The sequence below is a fragment of the Myotis yumanensis genome, unplaced genomic scaffold, assembly GCF_028538775.1.
Source record: "Myotis yumanensis isolate MYYU_CA2020_CCGP unplaced genomic scaffold, mMyoYum1.0.hap1 SCAF_6, whole genome shotgun sequence".
Taxonomy (NCBI): domain Eukaryota; kingdom Metazoa; phylum Chordata; class Mammalia; order Chiroptera; family Vespertilionidae; genus Myotis; species Myotis yumanensis.
Window position 1 is genome coordinate 4,584,652 of NW_027223757.1, and position 23,200 is coordinate 4,607,851.

The 23,200-nt window shown below is 43.9% G+C and overlaps 2 protein-coding genes across 6 annotated transcripts in view; one reads left to right on the forward strand and one right to left on the reverse strand.

The window, feature by feature from the left end:
• Positions 1-214: 214 nt before the first annotated feature.
• On the reverse strand, positions 215-11,160 carry GTF2H5 (general transcription factor IIH subunit 5). 2 transcript variants are annotated; one of them, XM_070417403.1, is made up of 3 exons: positions 11,097-11,160; positions 9,976-10,049; positions 215-626 (listed from the first exon to the last, which is right to left on the reverse strand). In XM_070417403.1, the coding sequence occupies exons 2-3, from the start codon at positions 10,008-10,010 to the stop codon at positions 446-448; spliced, it is 216 nt and encodes a 71-aa protein (XP_070273504.1). In that variant the 5' UTR covers positions 10,011-10,049; positions 11,097-11,160; the 3' UTR covers positions 215-445. The 2 variants fall into 2 exon arrangements, with proteins under 2 accessions (XP_070273504.1, XP_070273505.1); XM_070417404.1 differs by lacking the exon at positions 11,097-11,160 and adding an exon at positions 10,297-10,321.
• A 90-nt stretch (positions 11,161-11,250) lies between these two features.
• SERAC1 (serine active site containing 1) overlaps positions 11,251-23,200 on the forward strand; it is a 35,118-nt gene continuing 23,168 nt past the window's right edge. The window contains exons 1-4 of one of the 4 annotated variants that reach the window (XM_070417408.1): positions 11,251-11,356; positions 12,158-12,217; positions 19,755-19,846; positions 22,089-22,125. In XM_070417408.1, the coding sequence (XP_070273509.1) occupies positions 19,756-19,846; positions 22,089-22,125 (128 nt within the window). In that variant the 5' untranslated portion in view covers positions 11,251-11,356; positions 12,158-12,217; position 19,755. Of the gene's footprint in view, positions 11,357-12,157; positions 12,218-14,402; positions 14,575-19,754; positions 19,847-22,088; positions 22,126-23,200 lie in introns of those variants that run through there. The other 3 variants (XM_070417406.1, XM_070417407.1, XM_070417405.1) reach the window with 3 other exon arrangements.

Here is a 23,200-nt window from a genome sequence, read left to right on the forward strand (position 1 = left end):
CTCTGAAGTTTCTAGGTGAAACAAAACTAACCACACTCACACTACAAAAACTCACAATTGTTAACAGGAACAAGAAAAATAAGCTTCTAGGCTAGACTGGTAATTAAAAGTCCCATTCCATTATATTCCTAATGTATTAAATTGTGATGAAAAAGGTAGGAAAACAATTTATATTTTAATAAAGGACAATAAAAAGTCAAATTATAGCCAACTGTTAAAGTTTTGTGTTTTGTTTTTTTTAATTCTAGGGTACATGTAGTAAAAAAAAGAAAACCACAGACACACACAAAACAGAACAAGAGTATCCGCTCCGGGGCTTTTTTCTGAACAAATGATGCCCGAGTCTTTCTCGCAGCATGCTTCTTAGCAAGTCTCTAAGTCTAGCCTGTCACATAAGATACTAAGTGATGAGTCTCTTGCATGTTACTTTTAATATCTAATATTTTCACTTCTGGGTAAGAGAAAAAGCATTTTGGTCCATTAATTCACCTACTCGCTCCTGGAGGACATTAACCAACTCTGCTATTACGAAGACATGCGTGTCATCAATGTCTTGAATGATGAACTTCTTCCCTAGGGCATTTGACTCATCCAAGTACAGCAGGAACTGCTTCATGGCAGGGTCACTGTAGAGGTAAACACATATTGATGAGAAACCTTATTGTCAATTTACACCAGAACCTGAGTGATTAGAATTTTGAGCATGTCGAATTTTTAGGTTAGGTTAAAAATCCTAAACTCTCACTCCCACTCTGCCTTAAGTGTTAATGATTTATAGATGTAGCTTCATTTTAGAGCTGTTAGCATAAGTTTAAGAGAAAGAGGCCAATAATATTTTGAAAAGAATAATTTGTCACTGACAAGTGAAGAAGTAATGTTCAAAGCTTTGTAGTTAATAGGGCCTAGAATCACAGCCTCCTTAACTGACTTTAAAAATTAATTTCCTTACTTGTCCACAACCATTACATTTAAAAAGCCAATAGCTTTTCAGTACCTTGCCAGTGACACATTAATTTACAAAACCAGTTAAATTGTCACTTTATAAAGCAGGGTACACAGCTAGAGTCAGATCTGGATTCAACCCTGGCTTTAGCATTTACTTGTGTGACCTTAAAATGTATTGAATCTCCCAAAACCTCAAAGTAAACCTACATAACAGAATTGTTATGGAAATTAAAGGAGAAAAATGCCAAGGATAGTATTTGATCTGCAGTTGGTACTCAAGTATCTTCCCCTTCCTTAAAATTCTGAAGCTTATAAGTCTGAACTATCATTCAGAATCTTTAAAGAAAATTCTAACAAAATCTCTTTGTGAATGCTGAGCTGAAAGAAGAAATCCAAATTCAATTCCATTTATTTGTGGCTTTATTTTGGAATGAATAGAATAATCAGAAGGGAAAAAGGGATATAATTTTTTGGATTTACCGAAATGTGTCTTTCATCAAAGCCATGACAAGGGATGAGTATAGCTACAGAAAAGAGTCCAAGAACCACACCCTAGACAACCCAACATCAAAAGGTTAAAAAGGACAGATCAGCCCTGATCGGTTTGGCTCAGTGGATAGAGCGTCGGGCCTGTGGACTGAGGGGTCCCGGGTTCGATTCCGGTCAAGGGCATGTGCCTTGGTTGTGGGCACATTCCCAGTGGGAGGTGTGCAGGAGGCAGCTGATCGATGTTTCTCTCTCATCGATGTTTCGGGCTCTCTGTCCCTCTCCCTTCCTCTCTGTAAAAAATCAATAAAATATATTAAAAAAAAAAAAAAAAAAGGACAGATCAGCAAAGCAGATTATAAAGAAGTGAACACTGAAGTAGGAAGAAAGCATGAAGAGTCCTGGAAGCCAAGTGAACAAAGGACATTCAGGAAGAGTAAGTGATCAACTGTGCCCAATGCTGTTAATAGGTATAGTAAGATAAGGACTGAGAATTGACTATTGGATTCAGAGTTGCTGGACTTGGCAAGGGCAGTTTTGGTGGAATCATAGAGGAGAAAGCCTGACTGAAGTGGGTTTCAGAAAAGAAAGAAATTAAAGTGAACACAGAAGGCCTTCTGGGAAATTGTGGTACAAAGAGCAGGAAAATAGAGTGGGAGCTGGATAGGGATGTGGGAATCAAGTATTTTCACCTGGGAGGGGAGAATAATAGTATGTTTGTGATGCTGACGGAAATGACCTAATGGAGAAAGAAAAGCTGATAAAGCAGGAGAAAAGAGGAGAACTTCTGAAAAGGTGTTCTTAAATAGGCAAGAGGGGATGGGATCTAGTTCCCAAGCAGAGAAGAGTATATGGGCACAGACCGATCCATGTGGTAAAGACTAGTGGACATTCTCTTCTGATTTTATTTTCTCAGTTAATCAGGAAGCAAGGGCTCAGCTGGAAGTGAGGACAGGGAAGTTGTTTGAGATATGAGAAACTGAAGGTATGAAATACTATACGTCATCCATTCTAAGAACCATTTTTCCTCACATTTTAACATCTTTAAAATTGGGACGAGTCTTACAATGAAGAGCATGTTATAGGATAATTGGCAGTGGTTTTTCTTAGAGGTACTTAAAATATTGGTAAGTTATAAAATCGATGAAATCTTAGATTTAATTGACTGTAAAAGCGTTACTAGGAGTGGGAGAAGTGGACTAGGAAATGGTTTGCTGGCTAGCATTCAGGCTCCATGTGAGTTTATCAGATATAAATCTGAAGTGAGACTAATTAGTATGTTTGTATGTTTTTCTCCAGCCACTGAGAATTATGGCGGTAAAGGCTCAGAGAGGGTGAAGAGCTGAATTTTACCAGATTTGGTGAGTGTGACAGAAGGGAAAGGGAGTTGAATGTGTCTTTGAGAGAACAAGTATTTGATGGGCTGTGGAACATAAGCTGGGAAAGGAGAGTGAGATGTTGGGGTGGCGAAGGACAATGAAAAGGTGGGAGAATCAACAGACTGTCTATCTGCAGAGTGGAGGAAATGATGGACATGGGGCATTAGAGGGAGTGAACAGGAAAGGAGGGGGTTGTCAGTTAGGTGCCTACGGTGGAGACTTTGGAGATGGCACTATGGGTAGGGACAGGTGTAGGTCTGACTGTGAATGAGTGACTGCAACTGGGTGGAGGGTAAGCTTACTGGAAGAGGTCAGGGAACTGAGAGGACATGGTATTGAAAGGACTGACCCCATGGACATCAAAATCATTAAGAACATGACAGGACAGCTCCTGGAGAGTGACTGGTAGTCTTCAGAGAAAAACCCTCAAGAAAAGATCTGGGTGTTTGTGGATTATTTCAAAGTGGGTGGTCTGGTCTGATGGTATGAGATTCAGAACTGGGAGTTACTATGGAAGAGGGGAGAATTCCTAGAAGTGGCAACGAGGAGTAAGGTAGATACCTATCCCATTCCTGGCCCCAATGGTACAAGAGGTATTAGAGAAACTATTCAACACTTGATAGGGTTGTGGGAGCAGTGCACTCAGGAGAAAGCCAGGTTTTGTTATAGCCTAAAGGAAAGGGGGCCTGCAGAAAGGAAGAGGAAAAGTTCAGAGAAGAGGCTGAGGGGGTTCTGCTGCTCTCTCAGGTTCTAGAGGGCAAAGTGGAAAGGATGGTGAGGAGATGGAATTAATAAAGCGGATGATACAGCCATAGACAATGCGTGTAAAAGTAGTGAGGGGCGGCAATGGAAGTATGTGGCCTTTTGGGGGACTGAAAACAAGAAAGGATATAAGGTATAAGAATGAGGGTTTCCTGACAGATAGTGACACTGAGACTGAAAGGCAACAATAGCCAGTGATGGATAGGAGAGAGAATGGAGGTCTTTGACAAAGATAGCTAACTTAATGAAGGAATGAGGTAGGGTGCCTGAGGCTTCAGAAGGGAGATGTTCACTAATTAGATGTTTGTCCTGCCCTACAGATAGGTCAGAAAAGGTTATTTCTGGTGACAATTCTTATTATGGGCAAGGCCCCTAATTTAAATTCCTCTATGTAAGTAAGCGGGGGCAAAAGTTTCTCTTGAGCCCGCAGGATCTCGACTGCCTTTAATTCAAAATACTCCACATACCCCAGAGGCACATCTTGGGGTGACTCATTCTGAACCCCTACACATGCTATCCTTGCTACTTACCAGCCATCTCTTGTTACACTTGCATTATACATTATTTAATAGTTTTCTTTAAATTGCTTTCAAATCAACTTTTAAGCTTAACTTCACCTGGTACAAATCACCAGTATCTTGATGTGCTTATTTTTACCTCAAATAAATTAAAATTGTCATATAAAAACTAATTTTGTGTTCTAATTCCCCTCTGCCCCCAAATGTGTGTTCTCCTACCAACCATCTTGAACACCAGTGGTATCACTAGGAAACTGCTGACAAATGAGATGACTTAACCAGACCTGAGGCCCTGAACCTAACTGTCCCCTATACCTAGGCTCCTGAGCATTAAAGAGAAAAAACCAACATGATATAGAAAAATGTTAGTTACATGCAAACAAGTGGTTAGAATAAGATGGAACTTGGAGACACTGTAGAAAATAGGTCTACCTTTCATCTAGCGCCAATATTCCACCTTTGTGTGCCAATCCACCCAGCAGGATGAGCCTTGGTTCACACAGAGGTACTTCTTGCAAAGTGAGCACCTGATGTTGCTCTTCACCTTCTTGCATGGATTGTCTTTGTAAGACACTCCAGGATTTTGCTTGTTGTACCTGGAGTGCTTTTCCATGCACACAACACAGATATGATTAGACTATGTCCCAGGGGGACTCTCTGGCAAATGATTGCCTGGGGTCATCTGTTGAGGGCAGGGTTCCTTTTGTGGGTGGCGGTGGGCTGATGTCCTGTATCCACCAATAAGTTGCAGGCACAGTTTCTGAATATATCTGGTGAAATAAGCTGGCTTTTTTGAAGCAGCTTGCTGCTTTGAAGCATACAAGATATAAGAATTATAACTGGCCCACATAAAAAATTTTATGAAAAGCTCCCAGGGCCAGCGGTAATGACGACAAGACTGGTGAAGGCGAGTCATCTGGTCATTTTTGTCACAGCCACCCATATATTTATTATAGTCCTTCACCAGCTGTGGCATCTGTATTTCTTGCACACTGCCATCTTTATTTCTTCTGTTTATTACTACATTTTGGGCTGGATTGTGGTAGTTCGAAATAAATGTGATGGGCTTTCTATCCTGCCAAACTAAACATGTTACTTTCTTGACATAGATAGTGACTGTCACCCCTAGCAAGTTTTTTTACACTTTTCAGCGACTTAGGAAACTGCTTCCTGTCTTGCTGCAGGGTTCCCACAATTCCTGTGTGTAATTCTGACAGTGCATATTTAGCAAGGGTTAGAGTTGAAAAACCGGTCCATGACAAGCACGAGATTTATTTTCCATTGCACATGAGGTCAGGAGACGAACGACTGTATTTCCTACTGCGCCCAAGTCTTTTATAGGCATTGGTGCAGCACCAGTGTAGACTTCTGCATTCAAAATGTAGCCAGTCTCACCTTCACAGAGAAGGAAAGACTTGATGTCCCACTTTGTGGGCGTAACCTTGATATACTGCTTGATGGCCAAGAGGTTTTTTGTCGGGATCATCCCCTCATCTAGGCTCAAATGTTGCTTTGGCAGATAGAAGTGGAGAAAGTTGGGGAGCAGACTTTCCAAGAAAGGCCTAACTTTATATATCCTATCTGTCTTATCGATATCTGTGTCTTCCTCATCAATTATGTGTAAAAAACTCCAAAGGGCCAAGAATCTGTCTAGAGTCATAACATTTCGAAATCCGGGAGTAAGCCCAACAAAGTCAGAGCCCTCATTTGTCCAATAATCCCAATAGCTGGGCTTTATACGTAAGTATTCCATATAGATCCTCCGTCCAAGAAAAGCCTTCATTTCTTCCACTGTGGCATCCTTGAAATTTTTGGCATTGTAGGAGTTGGGCTTTGCTATATGCAATTGGTGGGCCCAGAGGTTGGTTTTCTCTGTCAAATTTTGCCAGAAAGTATCATCCAAAAACAAGGATAAAAAGTCAATCGGTTCACTCTCCTCTGTGATAGATCCAGGAATGTTCACTGGGCCTTTTCCATCCTCAGTGAAATTCAGATCTGTAGGTGATACAAAATTCCTTGTCCAACCTTCACCACCACCTAGATCTCCCCCATCAGCTGTTTGAGGGACACGCCCCCCTTCTCTTACTACCGATCTAGCTCTAGATCTATAAGGGTCAAGATTCTCCTCATCACTCGAGCTCTCACTGTCTGTGTCACTTGAACTGGAAACGTATTCTTGATGAAATTCTGACTCCTCAGAGTCTGAATCAACCAAAGTATCGATCTCCTGTTGGACTGTAATAAGCCTAGACCTACTTCGCTTTCCTGTTGAAGTGCTTGGTTCATCAGCCGCTCGTTTCATTGCGAATTTTCAGCATTTTTTCATGTCAAACCACACAAAGTCAATTCAAACACATGGGGGCAGACATTTGCAATGGCTAACCATGAGGTTTGACCACGATTGGTTGGTTATTTTTAGTTTGCGACGCATTTTTTTCACGTACTAGACAAAGTACCAAAAATTAGGTACAGCGGTATTCGGAAATTACCGAAAAATCGGTACAGCGGTCTGGTAGGGTTAAGAGAGTGGCTGGTTGGTTAGTCAATTTATATCAATGGCCTCTGCTGGAGTCCATTCATTGTCTTCACTAGCTGAGTTTAGACAGAGACCCCCAAAAGCTAGTAACCTTTGAAGTCCTAGCAAAGGTCAGAACTGCACCACCCAGTTAATCTAGGAACCACCCAGTTAATTTAGGTAATAATAGCTGAAGCATCCCCACCTTAGTTCCCTTAATTCCTTAGATAATTGTGTAGATCCTTGTTGATTATTGTTGATCAGATATTCTGCCTATTTCTGGAAATTGTCTACCAATGAGCTAATCCATGTGTCATTCAACCACCTTACCCTAGGGCTACCGCAGACAAACCTCCTTACCCTAGGGCTACCCCAGATCAAATAAAAGCTTAGAGCGGCCTGAGATCAGTGGAAGTCCTTCTGGACTTGCCCGCCTGGTCCCCCAATATTACAAAATTATCTCATGTCTTTTTCTCTCATTTGCTGTGCGGCTCCACTTTCAGATACCGAACCCTACTCCACGCAGAACGTGGAGGGAGTGTTACTCCACAGCCTTCATTAAACTTTTTGAAAGAAAATGGAAAGCAGTCAATTTAAGACTGAATTCTCAAGCCTGTAACTGAAATATAATTTGTAATAATTCAAAAAGATAAAAGTTTAAGGGACAATTTGTTATGAAATGTACAGGGCCTAAAATATCTTGCCTGAATACAGGGCTATTCTACTTCTACATGGTCTCTGGGAGAACCTGCTGGCCAGGCAAAAAAACAAAACCAAGTGCCCATATGTATAATGGCTTCCAGTGTGTTATCTTATTCCACCTCTTAGCACCACCTGACACAGCCCACTCACCTACCTGAAACATTCCTAACTTCCCTCCAACTGCACTGTTTTATTCTGAACTGCTTTTGTTGGTGTCTCCTCTACCCAAACTTTAAATTTGCACTATGCGTTGGTAGCCTGCTAGTCACATGTCGGTACTGAGCACTTGAAATTTGGATAGTCTGTGAAATATGCTGTAAAATAAAATACACATTGGATTTTGAAGCTTTAATATGGAAAAAGACAGCACAATTTTGAAGTCTTAGTACAGACTCTGAAGCCTTACTCCATGTTGAAATATTCTAGGCATACCGGGTTAAATAAAATATATTAATTTCACCTGTTTCATTTTACTTTCTCATGTAGCTACTAGAAAATGTAAGATGACATATGTGGCACACAGTATTATTTCTATAGGGCAGTGCTACTATAAAATGCAAGAAGTACTCTGAGATTTGGACTTGCTCCTCCCTCAGCCTTTCCATCACGTAAGCAGTACCACTATCCATATTATGACTCATATTAGGGGCCTAGAGATACAGGTAACAGTATTTTCAGATAATGGGAGTGACCACAGAGCAGGATTCCCAGATGAGACCGAATTACTGGAGGGGCAAGCAAACAAGCGGAGACTGAGCAAGACTGGTCCAGCAGTTCAGGTTTTCAGCTGCACGATAACCAAGCCCCATGTTAGGTGGCTTTGTGGAACTGACCCATGCTGGGCGTTGAGGGTGAAAGGGTAAGGGCTAGGCCCTCCATCTTGCCCCAGGGTAAGGGCTACGCCCTCCATCTTACCTTGGGCACGTGCTTGGCAAGGAGCTTCTTCCCGGAAGTCTAAGACTCTGCTAGCCACACCCAGGAACAAGACACCGACTTGCTCCTGGCCAATCGGAAGAGCACAGTCCTTTCTCCTCCCCTTACTCCAACCCCCCCTATAAAACACCGTCTCTACGCGGGGTTCTGTCTCTTGGCCACTTGGCTTGCCGTTGTGTCGGTGAGTCTGGTGGACAGGGAGCTCAAGCTAGCTTGAAATACAGACTCATGCTTTTGTATCGGACTGGCTGGCTCCCTGATGTGGTTTCTTGGGGATCTTGAAATCTGGGCATAACAAGGGCCTCTGCTCATTTAGGTTTCTCCTTTCTCCCTTGAAATGTATGACTAGTTTAAACAACCTTCACCTGGCTCGCTTAGCATTTTTTTCTCCCTGCATTTTTGGAAGACCACAGTTTGTGAGGTGAAGACTTAGCAGGCCCTGAAATTCTGTGGTAGGCAGTTAGACAGACAGGAGCAGAGCAAGGACCGTCACCCGGGCGGAAAGCCCCAGGTGCCTAGCAATGGGCAAAACTGGGAAAATAAGGACCTCACTCCCAGGATAACCTTTCCTCCCCTTGTATATCGCTGGTCATCATTCAGTTTAGACCCCCTGAGGGGTGGAACAAGGGGGCAATTAGTGACCTCATTCGACTCCCATGCAGGCCCTTGCACAACCACTCCCTTAAGCATTAACTCCTAGGGATAACATCTAGGCCTCAGTTGCATTTCAGCTCCAGGCCCTGCACAACCAGACTGGGCTGACTCAGGACCAGTTACATTGACTAATGACCCCTGACACCCTCCTCAAAGGACATGCTCAGAAAACTGAATATTTCATTGAGATCCTCCTCGGGGCCTCCCCTAAAATCCCGCCTTCAAAGCCCTTAGGAAGGCGGACTCTCCCAAGAGCAAGCTGGTGCCTTTCCGCCGCTCCCCCTCTTCTTCCCAGGCCAGTTACCTTCACCCTCTCCCTCGTCAGCTCCAAGGCCCTTTCTTTGGCCTCTATAACTTGTTTCCGGAGCCCATTTCTTCTACTGCTTTCTTCCTCTGTGACTTCCTAATAGCCCTACCAGACCACTGTACCGATTTTAGGTAATTTCCACACAAAGGTGGAATATTGGCACTAGATGAAAGGTAGATGAAAGGTAGACCTATTTTCTACAATGTCTCCAAGTTCCATCTTATTCTAACCACTTGTTTGCATGTAACTAACATTTTTCTATATCATGTTGGTTTTTTCTCTTTAATGCTCAGGAGCCCAGGTATAGGGGACAGTTAGGTTCAGGGCCTCAGGTCTGGTAGACCAAATTAAACGTTCTCTTATAGTTTGAGTCTTGGCTCTGAATCCTTTCTTAGCCAGAACTCAAGGAAGGAGGTTGTTGAACCAAGATCTGGTCTGACTCCACCAGTGGAACACCGGTGCCCTTCTCACCGCTGCCAACAATTCCAGTCAATCCCCGTGGTTTTAGAACACCAGCCCCGTTTCCCTACAGAGCGAGAATCTAACAACTATGCTGCCTCCCACCAAAAATGGGTGGAAATAATGCCAATTACATCAGTTCAACAGAGCCACTGAGATCTGGCACCAGGAAGAAACTTAGCCACAAAATCTGTTCCATTTGTTATCTAAGCAAGAAAACTGAAGTCAAGGAAGGTGAAAAACTTGATTCATTCAGCTCTTAAAACAAAAGGAAAAAGAAATTTAAAAAACTCATTAAGTATCAAAGCTACTAACCATTCTATAAGCACTCCTTTCAAGACGTTGACCATCTTCTCCTCAGTCAGAAGATGCAGACGACCTTAAAAATGCTAACGAAAGGAAGACGGTGACATACAATCCAAAAGCGTCAACATTAATACACTTTGGAGATTTACCTCTGAAATGAGGGAGAATATGAATAAACACCTAAGTCTGTGAAGACGGAGAGCTGACATTAAGAAAACAAACAGATATGCTGATCTTTCAGTAAAATTACACATCTACTAGGGTATTAATGTCTAAACCTTACTTGCGAACAAGTTTACCAGTCAATCCTAATGAAAGCAAGCGGCTTACCGACACCGCTGTGTCCAACCCAGTTTTTAAAATTAAAACATTCGTTGAGCCCTCGTTGGTTTGACTCAGTGGACGGAGCGAGGCCTGCGGACTGAAGGGTCGCGGGTTTGACAAGGGTCCCGGCTCCAGCCCCAGTAGGGGGCGTGCAGGAGGCAGCCCATCAATGATTCTCAACATTGATGTTTCTCTCCCTCCCTCCCTCTCCCTCCCTCTCTGAAATCAATAAAAATATATATTTTTAAAAGTAATAAAACATTAGTTGAAAGATTTCTCTTCCCACCCAGGAGTATGATTAAAAAAAAAAAAAAAAAGATCCTGGGAGGCAGAAATCACAGGATGGTAGCTCCGAAAGAGGCCTTGAAATTATATATTGAGTCCAATCATCTCATTTTACCGCTGAGACTGGGCCTTGGAAGAGATTAAGCAGTAGCTCCCCGTTCCCTCCCCAAAGGGTACAAGCCGGGTCTTCAGACGTGGTCATTTACCAAATAAATGACATTCCCAAGGACCTAAACTAATAGGGGAAAAACCCAGCCCGTGCCCGCCAACCTGACCCTTAGCCTCCTACACCTGGTCCCCGGGCAATGCCCCCGCAAAGGAAATTCACGGCGCAGCCCCCGCGCGCCAGCCGCCCGGCCCCGTCAGAACGGGCCCGAGGGGGTGCGGGACGCCGCCCTGCACCCCAGCGGCTGGAGGACAGGCTTCCGGGTGCCTTCACCCGCTTCTCTCTTTCTTCGGGACCCCTACATCTTCCTCGCACCCCACTATTCCCTCCCGTTCTGGGAGCAGACGCCGCGTACCTCCGCCCACAGAACCGGCAGCACTCCAGCGTCGCCTACAGAGCACGCAACGCGTGACGTCACCGCGCCGGCGACGCCCTGGAGGGTGGGAGGCGGGTGTGGGCGGGGCCGAGGGGCGGAGCGTGGCGAGCGGGGGCGGGGTCACGTGCCGCCGGCCTCCAGGTGGAGGTCGCGGGCTGGCCGCGGGGTAGGAAGGTGCTTTCCTCGCCGACCCGGCCTAGGAGAGCTGCGGCGGGCAGGCCAAGCCCAGGTGCCGGCAGGTGGGAAGGGGAGCCGGGCTTGCGGGGGCGGCGAGGGCGTCGGTGAAGCCAGCCAAGCGGAGAGCTGGGCGGGTGGCGGCGGGCTCGGCTGTGGAGCGGCCGGGGCGCCCCCGCGTGGACTGGCGGGCCTCGGCTGACCCGCTGACCCTCCGCCGGGCGTGAGGGCCTCTCTCGAAGCCTAAAGCCCACTCTTTCCCGGTCGACGCCGTTCTCTGGCTCTTCTCTGAGACCCAAAGAGAACATGTGTGTGTGTGTGGGGGGGGGGGGGTAGAGGGGGTGCCATCATCGGCGCGGTAGCGAGGGAATGCTGATAAGGAGAACGGGATCGGCTCCCTTCAAATAGGCCCTTCCAGACCCAGGTCCCAGCGCTGACCCGGGAGGGAGGTCCAATAGATTGAGTGCTGGTAGGTCTCTGAGCCCAGCAACGGTCCTTTTAACCCGAGAAACCCCCGAAGGTCTGACGTTCATCCCGTCCCCAAATTCTGGTCAGTGTTCTAACAGCGCTCTGTCTGTCTGTCTGTCTGTTTATACCAGCGCGGGTGCGAGGTTCATGCTTCCTGCTCCGTAGGTTAAGCTGTACTGCAGCTGGGCTCATGTGTGTGTATATGGTTTACAAGCCCAGCCCCTCCACTTATTTCCCTTTTCCTATTCCTCAAATCTTTTCCTTCCCCTTGGTTTTCATTACTGTTGGGGGCACCTGCGCTCCCTCTTTAATCTGCCTCGAAGTATATAGTTCTCCCCAAGTACCCTTTTTTTTGCTTTTTTGGTTCTTGCATGCATTCTTCTCTTTGGCCATCTCAGCAGTTCCATCACGAGAGACCCTCCCTCCACCCTTGCGCTCCAGGTGCCATCCCGATGCCTGTGAGTACTTACATGGCTCCTCTCAAACTGACCTGTTGTAGGTGGTGGAACAGCACTGGGTGTTAGAATTAGGACACATGGTCCGGGTGGAAGGGAAAAGTTTTAGTCCTTAAAAACTCCAAGTCAAAGGATGGGAGAAAAAGGAAACATAGTTTGGAGGGGTGTGGCCAAATATTTAAGAAACGTAGATAAATTCAGGATCTAGTTCAATTTATAGGTGAAAAATAAAACTTTGAAGACAAAGTTTTGTTTAAAGTAGAGTCTGATATTCATAACTGTGTATTATAGTCTATTGAAACACAATTCACCCCCCCCCCCCCCAATTCACTCTCAAGTGGAAGAGAGAGGGAAAGACAGAGAGAAATATCGATGTGAGAGAAACACATTAATTGGTTGCCTCCTGCATGTGCCTGCACTGTGGACTGGTTCCCCATGTACGGAGAGACAGAGAGATTCCAGGCTGAGAGAGGTGTCCCTGCTAGTTTTGGGGCTGTCCTGAGCCGTCCTGTGGTCAGAACTGCAGTAGGGCAGGTTCCCTGTCGCCTGGGAATTACCTGAGGTGTGGAGTGCACACCCCGAGCTCTGGGTGCAGACATACCAACGGTCACAGTGATGGCTGAGCACTGTAGCAATAGACTCACTCCACTCAGACCGGAGGGGGTGTGTGTGGCGGGGGGACGGACTCAACTCTACACGAAGCCAATCCCAAGCGAGGTGCCCCTGCTTGTCTGCCTCTGGACCTAACCTCCGTACAGGGGGTACCCAGGAAACTAATCCCACAACTCTCTGCTTCAGTAGTTGGGCCAGTGGCCTGATGCCTCTGCCTTTCATGTTCCCCAAAGTCCTGGTCCCTTAACGAAGCCTAGGAGCGAGAGAGCAGCTGCCCCTCGGAGGGAAGGGAGAGTCCCTGTTAAGTTATCCCTAAGGCTGTCATAGAAGTTGGTTTCAGGGACTTTAGGGAGTATTCAGAAAAGGTGTTTTAAAAGACAGGGAACTTCACGCCCAGCTGGCGTGGCTCAGTGGTTGAGCGTTGACCTATGAACCTGGAGATCACGGTTTGATTCCCGGTCAGGGCACATGCCCACGTTTGAGGTTCGATCCCCAGTGTGGGGCATATAGGAGGCAGCCAATCATGATACTTTCTCATGATTGATGTTTCTATCTCTTTTCCTCTCCCTTCCTCTCTGAAATCAATATACAAACAAAAAAGTCAGGAAACCCGACAGGGATCAGAGAAGATCCCTGGTGACCTATGTCAGCTGGGCCTGACAGACAGATAAACAGCACCTCAGGCCCGGAGGGAAAATCCTGTCTGCCTTCTCTAGGAAGATTCGGAACTGCCGGGTGTCCCTAATTTTTGAAACAGAATGGGTTTAGGCTCTGATTTGTCCAGCAAAAGGTTTCGTTTAGACCCTCAGAAAGCAATTCCAATCGAAAAGCCAAAGCTATGAAAGAGCCATTCATTTTCTTCCTCTGGCCTTTAGTTACCTCAATTCTTATCGATAGCCTAGGTCTCTGAACCCTCAACCCTTAGCTCCACCTTGAGGATTTCCAAAAAGCCTGAATTTAACCCCAGACACAAAGGAAGGAAGAGAAAGGGAAGAACATCCTTCCAGTCAAAGGGCAAGGATCTCTCTCTCCCCATTGGAACTAGTAACCTGATGGGGAACAGCACGGGAAGGGCCTTGTGTGATTTTCGTGTTCCCAGTGCAGGGGCCTTGTCCTACAGTCGGTGGATTGCCTAGTGCAGTGATGGCGAACCTTTTGAGCTCGGCGTGTCAGCATTTTGAAAAACTAACAACTCTGGTGCCGTGTCGCATATAGAAATTTTTTTATATTTGCAACCATAGTAAAACAAAGACTTACATTTTTGATATTTATTTTATATATTTAAGTGCCATTTAACAAAGAAAAATCGACCAAAAAAATGAGTTCGCGTGTCATCACTGGCCTAGTGCAAACTTCCCCGGTCCATGACCAGCAACTCCTGTACAAGAGTCTTCCACGGCTTTGAAATGCTCATCGTGCCCGCACAATGCTGCAATCGGCAGGGAGGAAAGAGAAGTTAGTCATGTCCTTCAAGCCAAGGTGACAAGGACAAAGGCTTACCAGTGAAGAGACAATCCAAGTCACAGTAAGAACACTTTGGGTCTCAGCACCAAATATGTTGTAGGCTGTGGGGATGGCGCCAAGTGGGGTCAGACCGGACCTGCATTCAGCAACCTTGGTACTTGAGTTCTGGCTAGGAAAGAATTCAGAGCCAAGACCCAAACTATAAGAGAACATTTATTTATAAAATCACAGAGGTAGAAGACGTAATTCCTAGAAGAAATGGGCGTAGGAAACAAGTTATACAGGTAAAGGAAAGGCCCTTGGAGCTTGGGTGTGAGAAAGGTAATGGAAATGCGTGGGGTGGGGGGTGGGGAGGAGTTGGGGGGAGGGTGGAAGAAAGGTGCAGGCTTGCTCCAGAGCAGTGGTTCTCAACCGTCCTAATGCCGCGACCCTTTAATATAGTTCCTCATTGTTACAAATTGAACATAATTAAAACATAGTGATTAATCACAAAAACAATATGTAATTATATATGTGTTTTCCGATGGTCTTAGGCGACCCCTGTGAAAGGGTCGTTCCACCCCCAAAGGGGTCGCAACCCACAGGTTGAGAACCGCTGCTCCAGAGTGTGCTGGGTCATCTGTCCTAAGGGTTTTTTTTTTTTTTTTTTAATATATTTTATTGATTTTTTACAGAGAGGAAGGGAGAGAGATAGAGAGTTAGAAACATCGATGAGAGAGAAACATCGATCAGCTGCCTCCTGCACATCTCCTACCGGGGATGTGCCCGCAACCCAGGTACATGCCCTTGACCGGAATCGAACCTGGGACCCTTCAGTCCGCAGGCCGACGCTCTATCCACTGAGCCAAACCAGTTTTGGCTCTAAGGGTTTTAAGGGTGGAGATTTTAGGGGAGGACCTAGAGCAGTGGTTCTCAACCTTGGCTGCACATTAGAATTACCTGGGAATCTTTTTAAAATCCTGATTTCTGGGCCTCATCCTCCGGAAATTCTGTTTCTTTGTTATGAGCTGGGGCCACAACATTAGTAACAAAGAAACAGAATTTCCGGAGGATGAGGCCCAGAAATCAGGATTTTAAAAAGATTCCCAGGTGATTCTAATGTGCAGCCAAGGTTGAGAACCACTGCAATAGAATATTCAGTAGCTTCCCAGGTGGGGCCTTTCAGGGTCTAGATCTCTCTTGATTAATTGACCAACACCAGGGCAGGGGGTCATTCAGTCAATGCAGCTGGTCCTGAGGTCAGCCATGAGGTCACTGGTCTGGTTTTGCTGCTTTTCTGGACAGCAAGCTGAAATACAACTGAGGCCTAGATGCTATCTCTAGGATAGAAAAGTCAGGGGCCCAAACCACATGCTTATACCAGGAGGAAGAAAGAGTGGATATTGGAACTCTAATTCTATGCCACTCAGGGTTGTGGGGTTTGAGTTTACATTGTCTTCATAGTGCCGGGACACACAAGTTGAAAAATTTATACGTTTGTGATACCTTTTTTACTTTGGCCAAGAAAATTTAAAACTGCACTATAGCCCAGAGCACAGAGGACTCCCACAGGAATTACTTCCATTGAAGATGAGCTCTCAGTCAAAGATTACAAAGCATAAAAGCAATCCCTGAAGGACAGCCAGCCTAACTATTAGAAATAGTGGTTCAATAGACTTTAAGTACATTTAAAGTATAAAGGAAGATTTAGAAACCATGTGTTCCAGTTGGCTTTTTGCTGCATTTATAAACTATACCAAACCCTAGTAGCTTAAACCACAATTTTTTTATTGCTTACAAGTCTGTGGGTTGAATATGGAGTTTGTAGGGTTAGCTATAGGCTAGTTAGTCTGGGATGGCCTCACATGCCCAGCAATTGGTACTGGCTGTCAGTTAGTACTGGTGGCTGGGCTAATGGGAATACTGGGCAACATTGCTCATGTCATCCAGCAACCTAAGCTGGGTATTAACATGGTGGTGGCCACAGGGTTCCCAAGAGCTGCAGACAGCCTCGGTGTGCAAGTGCTTCTCCAGTCTCAGCTTGCATAGTGTTTCTGTTGTCTTATGGACAAAGTCATTGTACCCAGTAAGGCCAGTCCAGAGTCAGTATTGGAGGTGGGGGCACTACCAACGAACACGGAAACAGGGAAAGGAATAACTCGTGGCCCTTTTGCTCTAATCTGCTATACTTCAAGACAAAAAAACTGAACAGCATGTAATAAATAGTAAGCAAGTGTGAAGTGAGCTGATTAGAAATTTTAGAAACAAGAAAAAGTTATTGGAATACTCTGGGTAGATTGAATGTGAGGCTAAATACAGCCAATTGGAAGATAGGTTTAGGGAAACAATCCTTGGTGCATGCTAGAGAGATAGAAAAAGGAAAAAACAATATAGAAGTTGAGATTAGAATAGGAGGGTAGAGTAAGAAAGTCTAACATACATACCAGAGCAGGGGTGGGCAAACCTTTTGACTCGAGGGCCACAATGGGTTCTTAAACTGGACCGGAGGGCCGGAACAAAAGCATGGATGGAGTGTTTGTGTGAACTAATATAAATTCAAAGTAAACATCATTACATAAAAGGGTACGGTCTTTTTTTTTTTTTTTTTTTAGTTTTATTCATTTCAAACGGGCCGGATCCGGCCCACGGGCCGTAGTTTACCCATGGCTGTACCAGAGGGAAAAACAGAAAGGGGTTCTAAGTGATAGTTATTAAAAATATTGCAGAATTTAAGAAAGATACAAGTTCTACGATTGAAGGGGCACACCAAATCCTGAGCAGGATGTATGAAAGCAAACCCATATCCAAACGTAAAGTAGAGAAGTTGAAGAACATCAGAAGCAAAGAGAATATCTATAAATTGCCAGATGGAATATAGTAATCATGATGATGATGAATAACATTTATTGAGTACTTAAAACAGACACTCTTCTGTGTGCATTACTTGTGTTAACTCATGTAACATTGATAACAATCCTTTAAAGCGTCCTATTCTTATTGCCGTTTTATAGATGAGGAAAGTGAGATGCAGAGAAATTAATTAACTAGCCCATAATCATTTGTCTAGTTGTGTTTTAAAATGTATCCAGGATTTTGTATTAATCATGTATGGTAAGATGACCAACCCAGAGACAACTGCTTTGAAAGAAGTTTATTAGAGTTCCCAAGAGGAGGGGCATGTCACTCCACACAGAGCCACAGGGGGAAACATGAGGGTTGGTCAGGAGATGGGAGGGAGGGAGGGGAAACCATGGGCCAGAGCCTTTGTATGGGTTTCTCAGGAAGAAGTGGACAACAGAGGATAGGCAAGCTGAACAAGTTTAGGATTGGGTAGTTGGAATAATTTTGGCAGGGTCTGGGCTCTAGGGGTGATCCTTACTTATCAGATACCTGGCCCCAGGTTGATTTAGGGCAGGCGGAATATTGGCTTGTTGTGTGGCAGATAAAGACCTTGCTTGGGAGTATGGACTAAATGCTGGTTAGTTTACATAGAAAAGAGTGCTCATAAGCATGTTTGTAATCTCTAGGAATTAGCCCTGAAGGGGCAGTCACCTCCTGGGCCCTTAAGGTCCCAAGATATTAAAGCATCATATAATAAGACAATTCAGATTGTCTTGAAACTAGATAGTGTGCTTTTTCATAGAATACTCTTAACCTCATTACTATTTTTTATAATTTTTTTTTTAGAAAGAGAGACCAGAGCATGCGTTCCCCTCTCCCCCCTTGTTGTTAATCCTCACCCGAGGATATTTTCCCAACCAGGCCCCTGGCCTGGGAGGAGCCTGTAACCAAGGTACATGCCCTCAATCGAACCTGGGACCCTTTGGTCTGCAGGCTGACACGCTATCCACTGAGCCAAATCGGCTAGGGCTAATCTCATTACTATTACTTTGCTTACAAAGAAACAAATTTACCACAGATTTCCCATGAACAATATGAAATATCAGTGGAAATATCATTAATGTGCTGAAGGAAACCTGTTCATCAAGAGTTCTAAATCAGCTGTTTTAAGAAAGAAGGTGAAACAGCATTTTCAGATATGCTAAGATTGAAGGTGCTGACTGTACACAGGCCTTCATCAGGAATGATTTGAACCCAGGAGGAAGTAATAGATAGGAAGCAATAGTAAGGAAAGAAATTGGCAGAACTGTTGGTAAATATATTTTTTGGTGTCCCAAAAAATGTATATACACTTTAACAGCTGATAGCTCAATTTTGAAAATGAAATGTATTTTAATAAACACTGCCTTTATGATTATTCAAAGTGTGTGTATACATTTTTTTGGGACACCCTATACTTCAGAGAACATTGGACATCCAGTATTTAGGGGGAGGAGTGTGTGAAGATTGAGAAGGATAGATGATGAATCAAGGTCCCCATGGAAGTGAAGGGATTGAGATCTAGAATATAGACCTTTAAAACAATCACCTACAAGTTTACCTGTTGCTTAAACTAGTTTGCTTAATCATCAATTGATGTACTGGGATCACAAGAAAAAATCTTAAAGCTTTTTATTTTGTGCTATCTAACATATTTCTTTCACATGTACATCAAATAATTTCCCAGTAATCTCTATAAAACTGCTAGGAATTTTTTATATGTTGAACCAAAGGACCATTTCCACATTAATCCAAGAGAAAGGAAAAAAAAAAGAGGTCTCATCCAAAGAGAATCTGATATGATTCTAGAATACTGAGTTGTTCTAGAAACGATTGCATCATATTTAGATCATCTTTACTCAGTTGGTGAAGCGGTAGAGCAACAATTCTCCTTTGACAGGGTGCCAACAGTGAACAAGTGTCCAAGATTTTAAACAGTGTTGGGGACCATCTTGAAGGAGAAAAGCTAAATACTTCTCTGGGTCCTAAGTAGACCTTTCTTCAGAGTTGCTTTTCATTTCTGTAGGGCCTTCAGCCATCAAAAGTGAATAATATCTACTTACTAGTATATGCATATATATTTTTAAAAAGACATTAAAATTTTAAATTTCTATATTGACATTATTATTGATTTTTTATTTTTATTTTTTTAAGAGAGAGACAGAGGACGGGAGAGAGAGAAGCATCAGTTGGTTGCCTCCTGTGCGCTCTGCAACCTGGGGATCTAACCTGTGACCTAGGTATGTGCGCTGACCGGGAATCGAACCCACGACTTTTGATGCACGGGATGACCCACTCTGCCAGGGCAAATTCCTATATTGATGTTCTGATTAATAACCTGTGTTTTCCAGTTTCTTATTAATCATTGTTCACAATTGGACACAGTTTGAAAAATAACCAAAGTACTAGTAAAATATTCTAATAAGTCAGCTTTAAGTTTTTAAGGGAGAAATATATGTTTTTTTTAATTAAAAAGTTTTTTCCTGGTTTTGAAAAATCTAACCCTATGCCTGATGCATTGTGATTGTGACATGTCTTATGATTAAAAGAAATGTTTTTAATTAGACGCTAAACTAAATTTATCATAATTGTTCTAAATACACAGAATGTCCCTGGCTGCTTATTGTGTCGTCTGTTGTAGAAGAATGGGAACCTCAACTCCTCCTCCAAAGAGCAGCACATACTGGAGAGATATCAGTGAGTACAGTTTAAGCAATAACGTTTTCTTATAGGAACAGCGGCCTGTTTCCAGGGTAGTCCACACAAGCTTATTGAACCCATGATAAATCTGAGATTTGTCTGTCTTTTCTAGGCTAATAGTCTCCCCTCCCCGCACCCCCGCCCCCAATTGGTAGGCCTAGAGCTAGTACCTAAGGAGACAATACAGGCACACCTCAGAGAGATTGCAGGCTTGGTTCCAGACCACTGCGGTAAAGCAAATGTAGAAAATCGAGTCACATAGATTTTTTGGTTTTCCAGTCTATTAAGTGTGCAGTATTGTTACGTCTAAAAAATGCTATGTACCTTAATTTAGAAATACTATTGCTAAAAGATGCCAGCCATTATCAGAGCCTTCAACAAGTTGTAATCATTTGCTGGTGGAGTCTCTTACCTTCGATTTGTAAAAACGGCAGTAAAGTGAAGTGCAGTAAAACAGGGTGTGCCTGCATTGAATCACGCAAAGTCCCTGTTCTCGCAGAGCTTCCTCTTGGTCTTCACATAGGTCCGTTTTTAGGGTAGATCCTCTTCATCTAGGAAATTTTAAATAGAAAAGGGAACTTTTTCCTCTCTCATTTCTAGCAGCACAAACTCAAGGGTAGTGAATTTTCTTTAGGCCCAGTGATGGGTGGCAGCGGTGGAGAAGGAAATAAACGGCTGCCCTGGGCCCACGCTGTGGCGGCGGGAGGAAGTCCAGGAGCCATGTTGGAATGAAACTGTCCAGAGGAGCTGGACAGCCAGGAGCTCTGTGTGTCGTGCTTCTGACCTCATCCCTGCAGGCCTCCTGGCATTGTCCTCTCCCACCCTGGACCACTAGGCCCTAAGGATTGGGAGGAATGTCCTCTGCCTTGCCTGATGCGGGAAGTCGATTGGGGAGAGGTCCTTTTCCCTCAGAAGGGAGGAGAATGTGTTCTTGGCAGCTTGTGTTGAAGCTCTGAACAGAGGGCTACCTCTACAGTAACCATCTAGGTATCATAGACTCTTGTGGACGGGCCACAGCCCCTCACCATCATGGCTGGTATGTCAGTTGTGTTCAGTGCATGTAACAGACTTGACTACCATGGCTTACGTAGTAAGGTTTTCATTTTTCTTAACATAACAGGAACTCAGGACTGAGACACTTTAGGGCAGGAATTGCAGTTTAGCAATCCTTGTCTTCCTCTCTCACTTCTTTATTGTCTTCATGGTCACAAGATGATTGCTGAATCCCTGGGCATCAAGAAGGCAGCCGGCCAAAAGCTACCTTATGAGGCTTTGTCTTTTTATTTGGGAGGGATCCCTGTCGACTTCTGTCTCTATCTGACTGGCTACCACTGTGTTGCACAGCCATCCCTAGCTGCAGAGAGTTGGGACTTAGATTGGAATCAGGTTGTGTTAGGAAGGATGAAGGGGTTTATATGTGTTAAATAGGCAACTACCTGTGTTTCCACTAGGGTTTTTAAAAATATTAATAAAAGTGTTTTCAACGTTTCCAAATAAACTCATAGAATGTAATGTGTATTTAAAATGGGGCTATTAGCCTAACAGGTTTGGCTCAGTGGATAGAGCGTCGGCCTGCAGACTGAAGGGTCCCGGGTTCGATTCTGGTCAAGGGCATGTACCTTGGTTGCGGGCACGTCCCCAGTAGGGAGTGTGCAGGAGGCAGCTGATCGATGTTTCTCTTTCATAGATGTTTCTGACTCTCTATTCCTCTCCCTTCCTCTCTGTAAAAAATCAATAATAAAAAAAAGATACTATCTCCTATAAAAAATAAAAATAAAATATAAATAAAATGGGGCTATTAACCACCAATTTTAACATAATTACTTTGGAAAGAGTCCTTTCGTATCCCAATAGACAATCTTAATCCCTCAATAGAGTCTTAGTAGTGAAAGGGAGAATTATCCCCGTTCCTTTATTTAATGGGATGTGAACTAAAAGGAGTCAGAAAGGAAGTGAGCTCCCCGGACATGGCCTTCAGTGGGAGCGCTGGGCCTGGCAGCACCAGCAGTGCAGCGGGGACTAGGGCCTTGCTGATGGGGTGGGGATGGAGGAGGGAGACAATGAGTGTGAAATGAGGTTATATTTTTGCACCCAGTTTATATCTGGGGATAGTAAGCCTGGTGTTGATAGCAACTGATTATATTAATGGAAAAATATCAGTCACTTCTTATCTGAATATGCCTATTTCCTGTCGTTTTTAAAATGAAATTCATCACACTGACTTTTTTTTCCTTTGAAGGAAACATAATAAAGTTTACTGGATCGCTTATTTTAGGGTAAGTGTCAACAGTGAAATACTAATTGGCTTCATTATACTGTTATTTGAGATCTCAATGGAAGTGGTTTACAGTTCGCATCGGGGAGGGAAAGGGTGTAGATCTTGGAAGTAGGTGGATTCATCCCTGGCTAATCACTGGTTCTGCCACGTCAGTGTCATCGCTCAGTTACTTTACCTTCTGCGTACTGGTTTCTCTTGGTCCAAGTGTATGATGGGGATCCTGCCCACGGCACTGTTACTCCGAGGAAAGCACCTGACACTGGCAGAGCAGGGACTCACTACGTAGCTTTCACACACCTAAAACCACATCTGGTCTCAGGTTCTAAAGTGGGTGAAGAAGGTGAAAATCAGCTATAGTCAAAATTAGTTTGGAAAATCCTATGAATCACCATAAAGCTGTTATGAAAGGAAATTGAGGCTGACTTAGAAAAGCAATTGATTGACATCTCCCATCTCGTGCTATTTCAGAGGCACTTGCTTAATGAATGGAGTGACGCTCTTTCTGAAAATTGTATTTTTATTCTCTTTTTTTTTCGGGGGTGGGGAGTGACATGTTAAATGCATGTCTCATACTGCTCTAGTATTTTTTATTAATAATAGTCTATAAATATAAAGCCAGCTCTTGATGCTAAAATGATAAAGGAGATATATTTGGCACTTTATCCAAATATATACATTTCTCTATGACATCGTAAGGTCAGGCAAAACATATTTAGATGATTTTTCCCTTTGACTTATTCTAGGCAAAAGGTAAATGAGTACTCTTTTGTAAAGTAGTTTCTTTGTTTATATCACAGTTATATTCAGGAATAGAATGGAAATTAATCACACAATTTTTAGTAAAAAATTTTGTCTTTCAGGAAAAGCATGATAAAAATACTGAATATATTGTCTCTTTTTGGCTGCTCAGATAGATAGATCCCCAAGAGAGAAGAGGGCTCTTTTCAGCCTTGGCTCTCTTCCTCTGGTGCCAGCAGTGTCTGGCCATTTTGTTTTACCTGCTTTTGCTCTGGGTTAGGAAGTTCAGGAGAACGCTTAGTGTAATTAGTATTATACTAAGGGCAGCCTTTGTG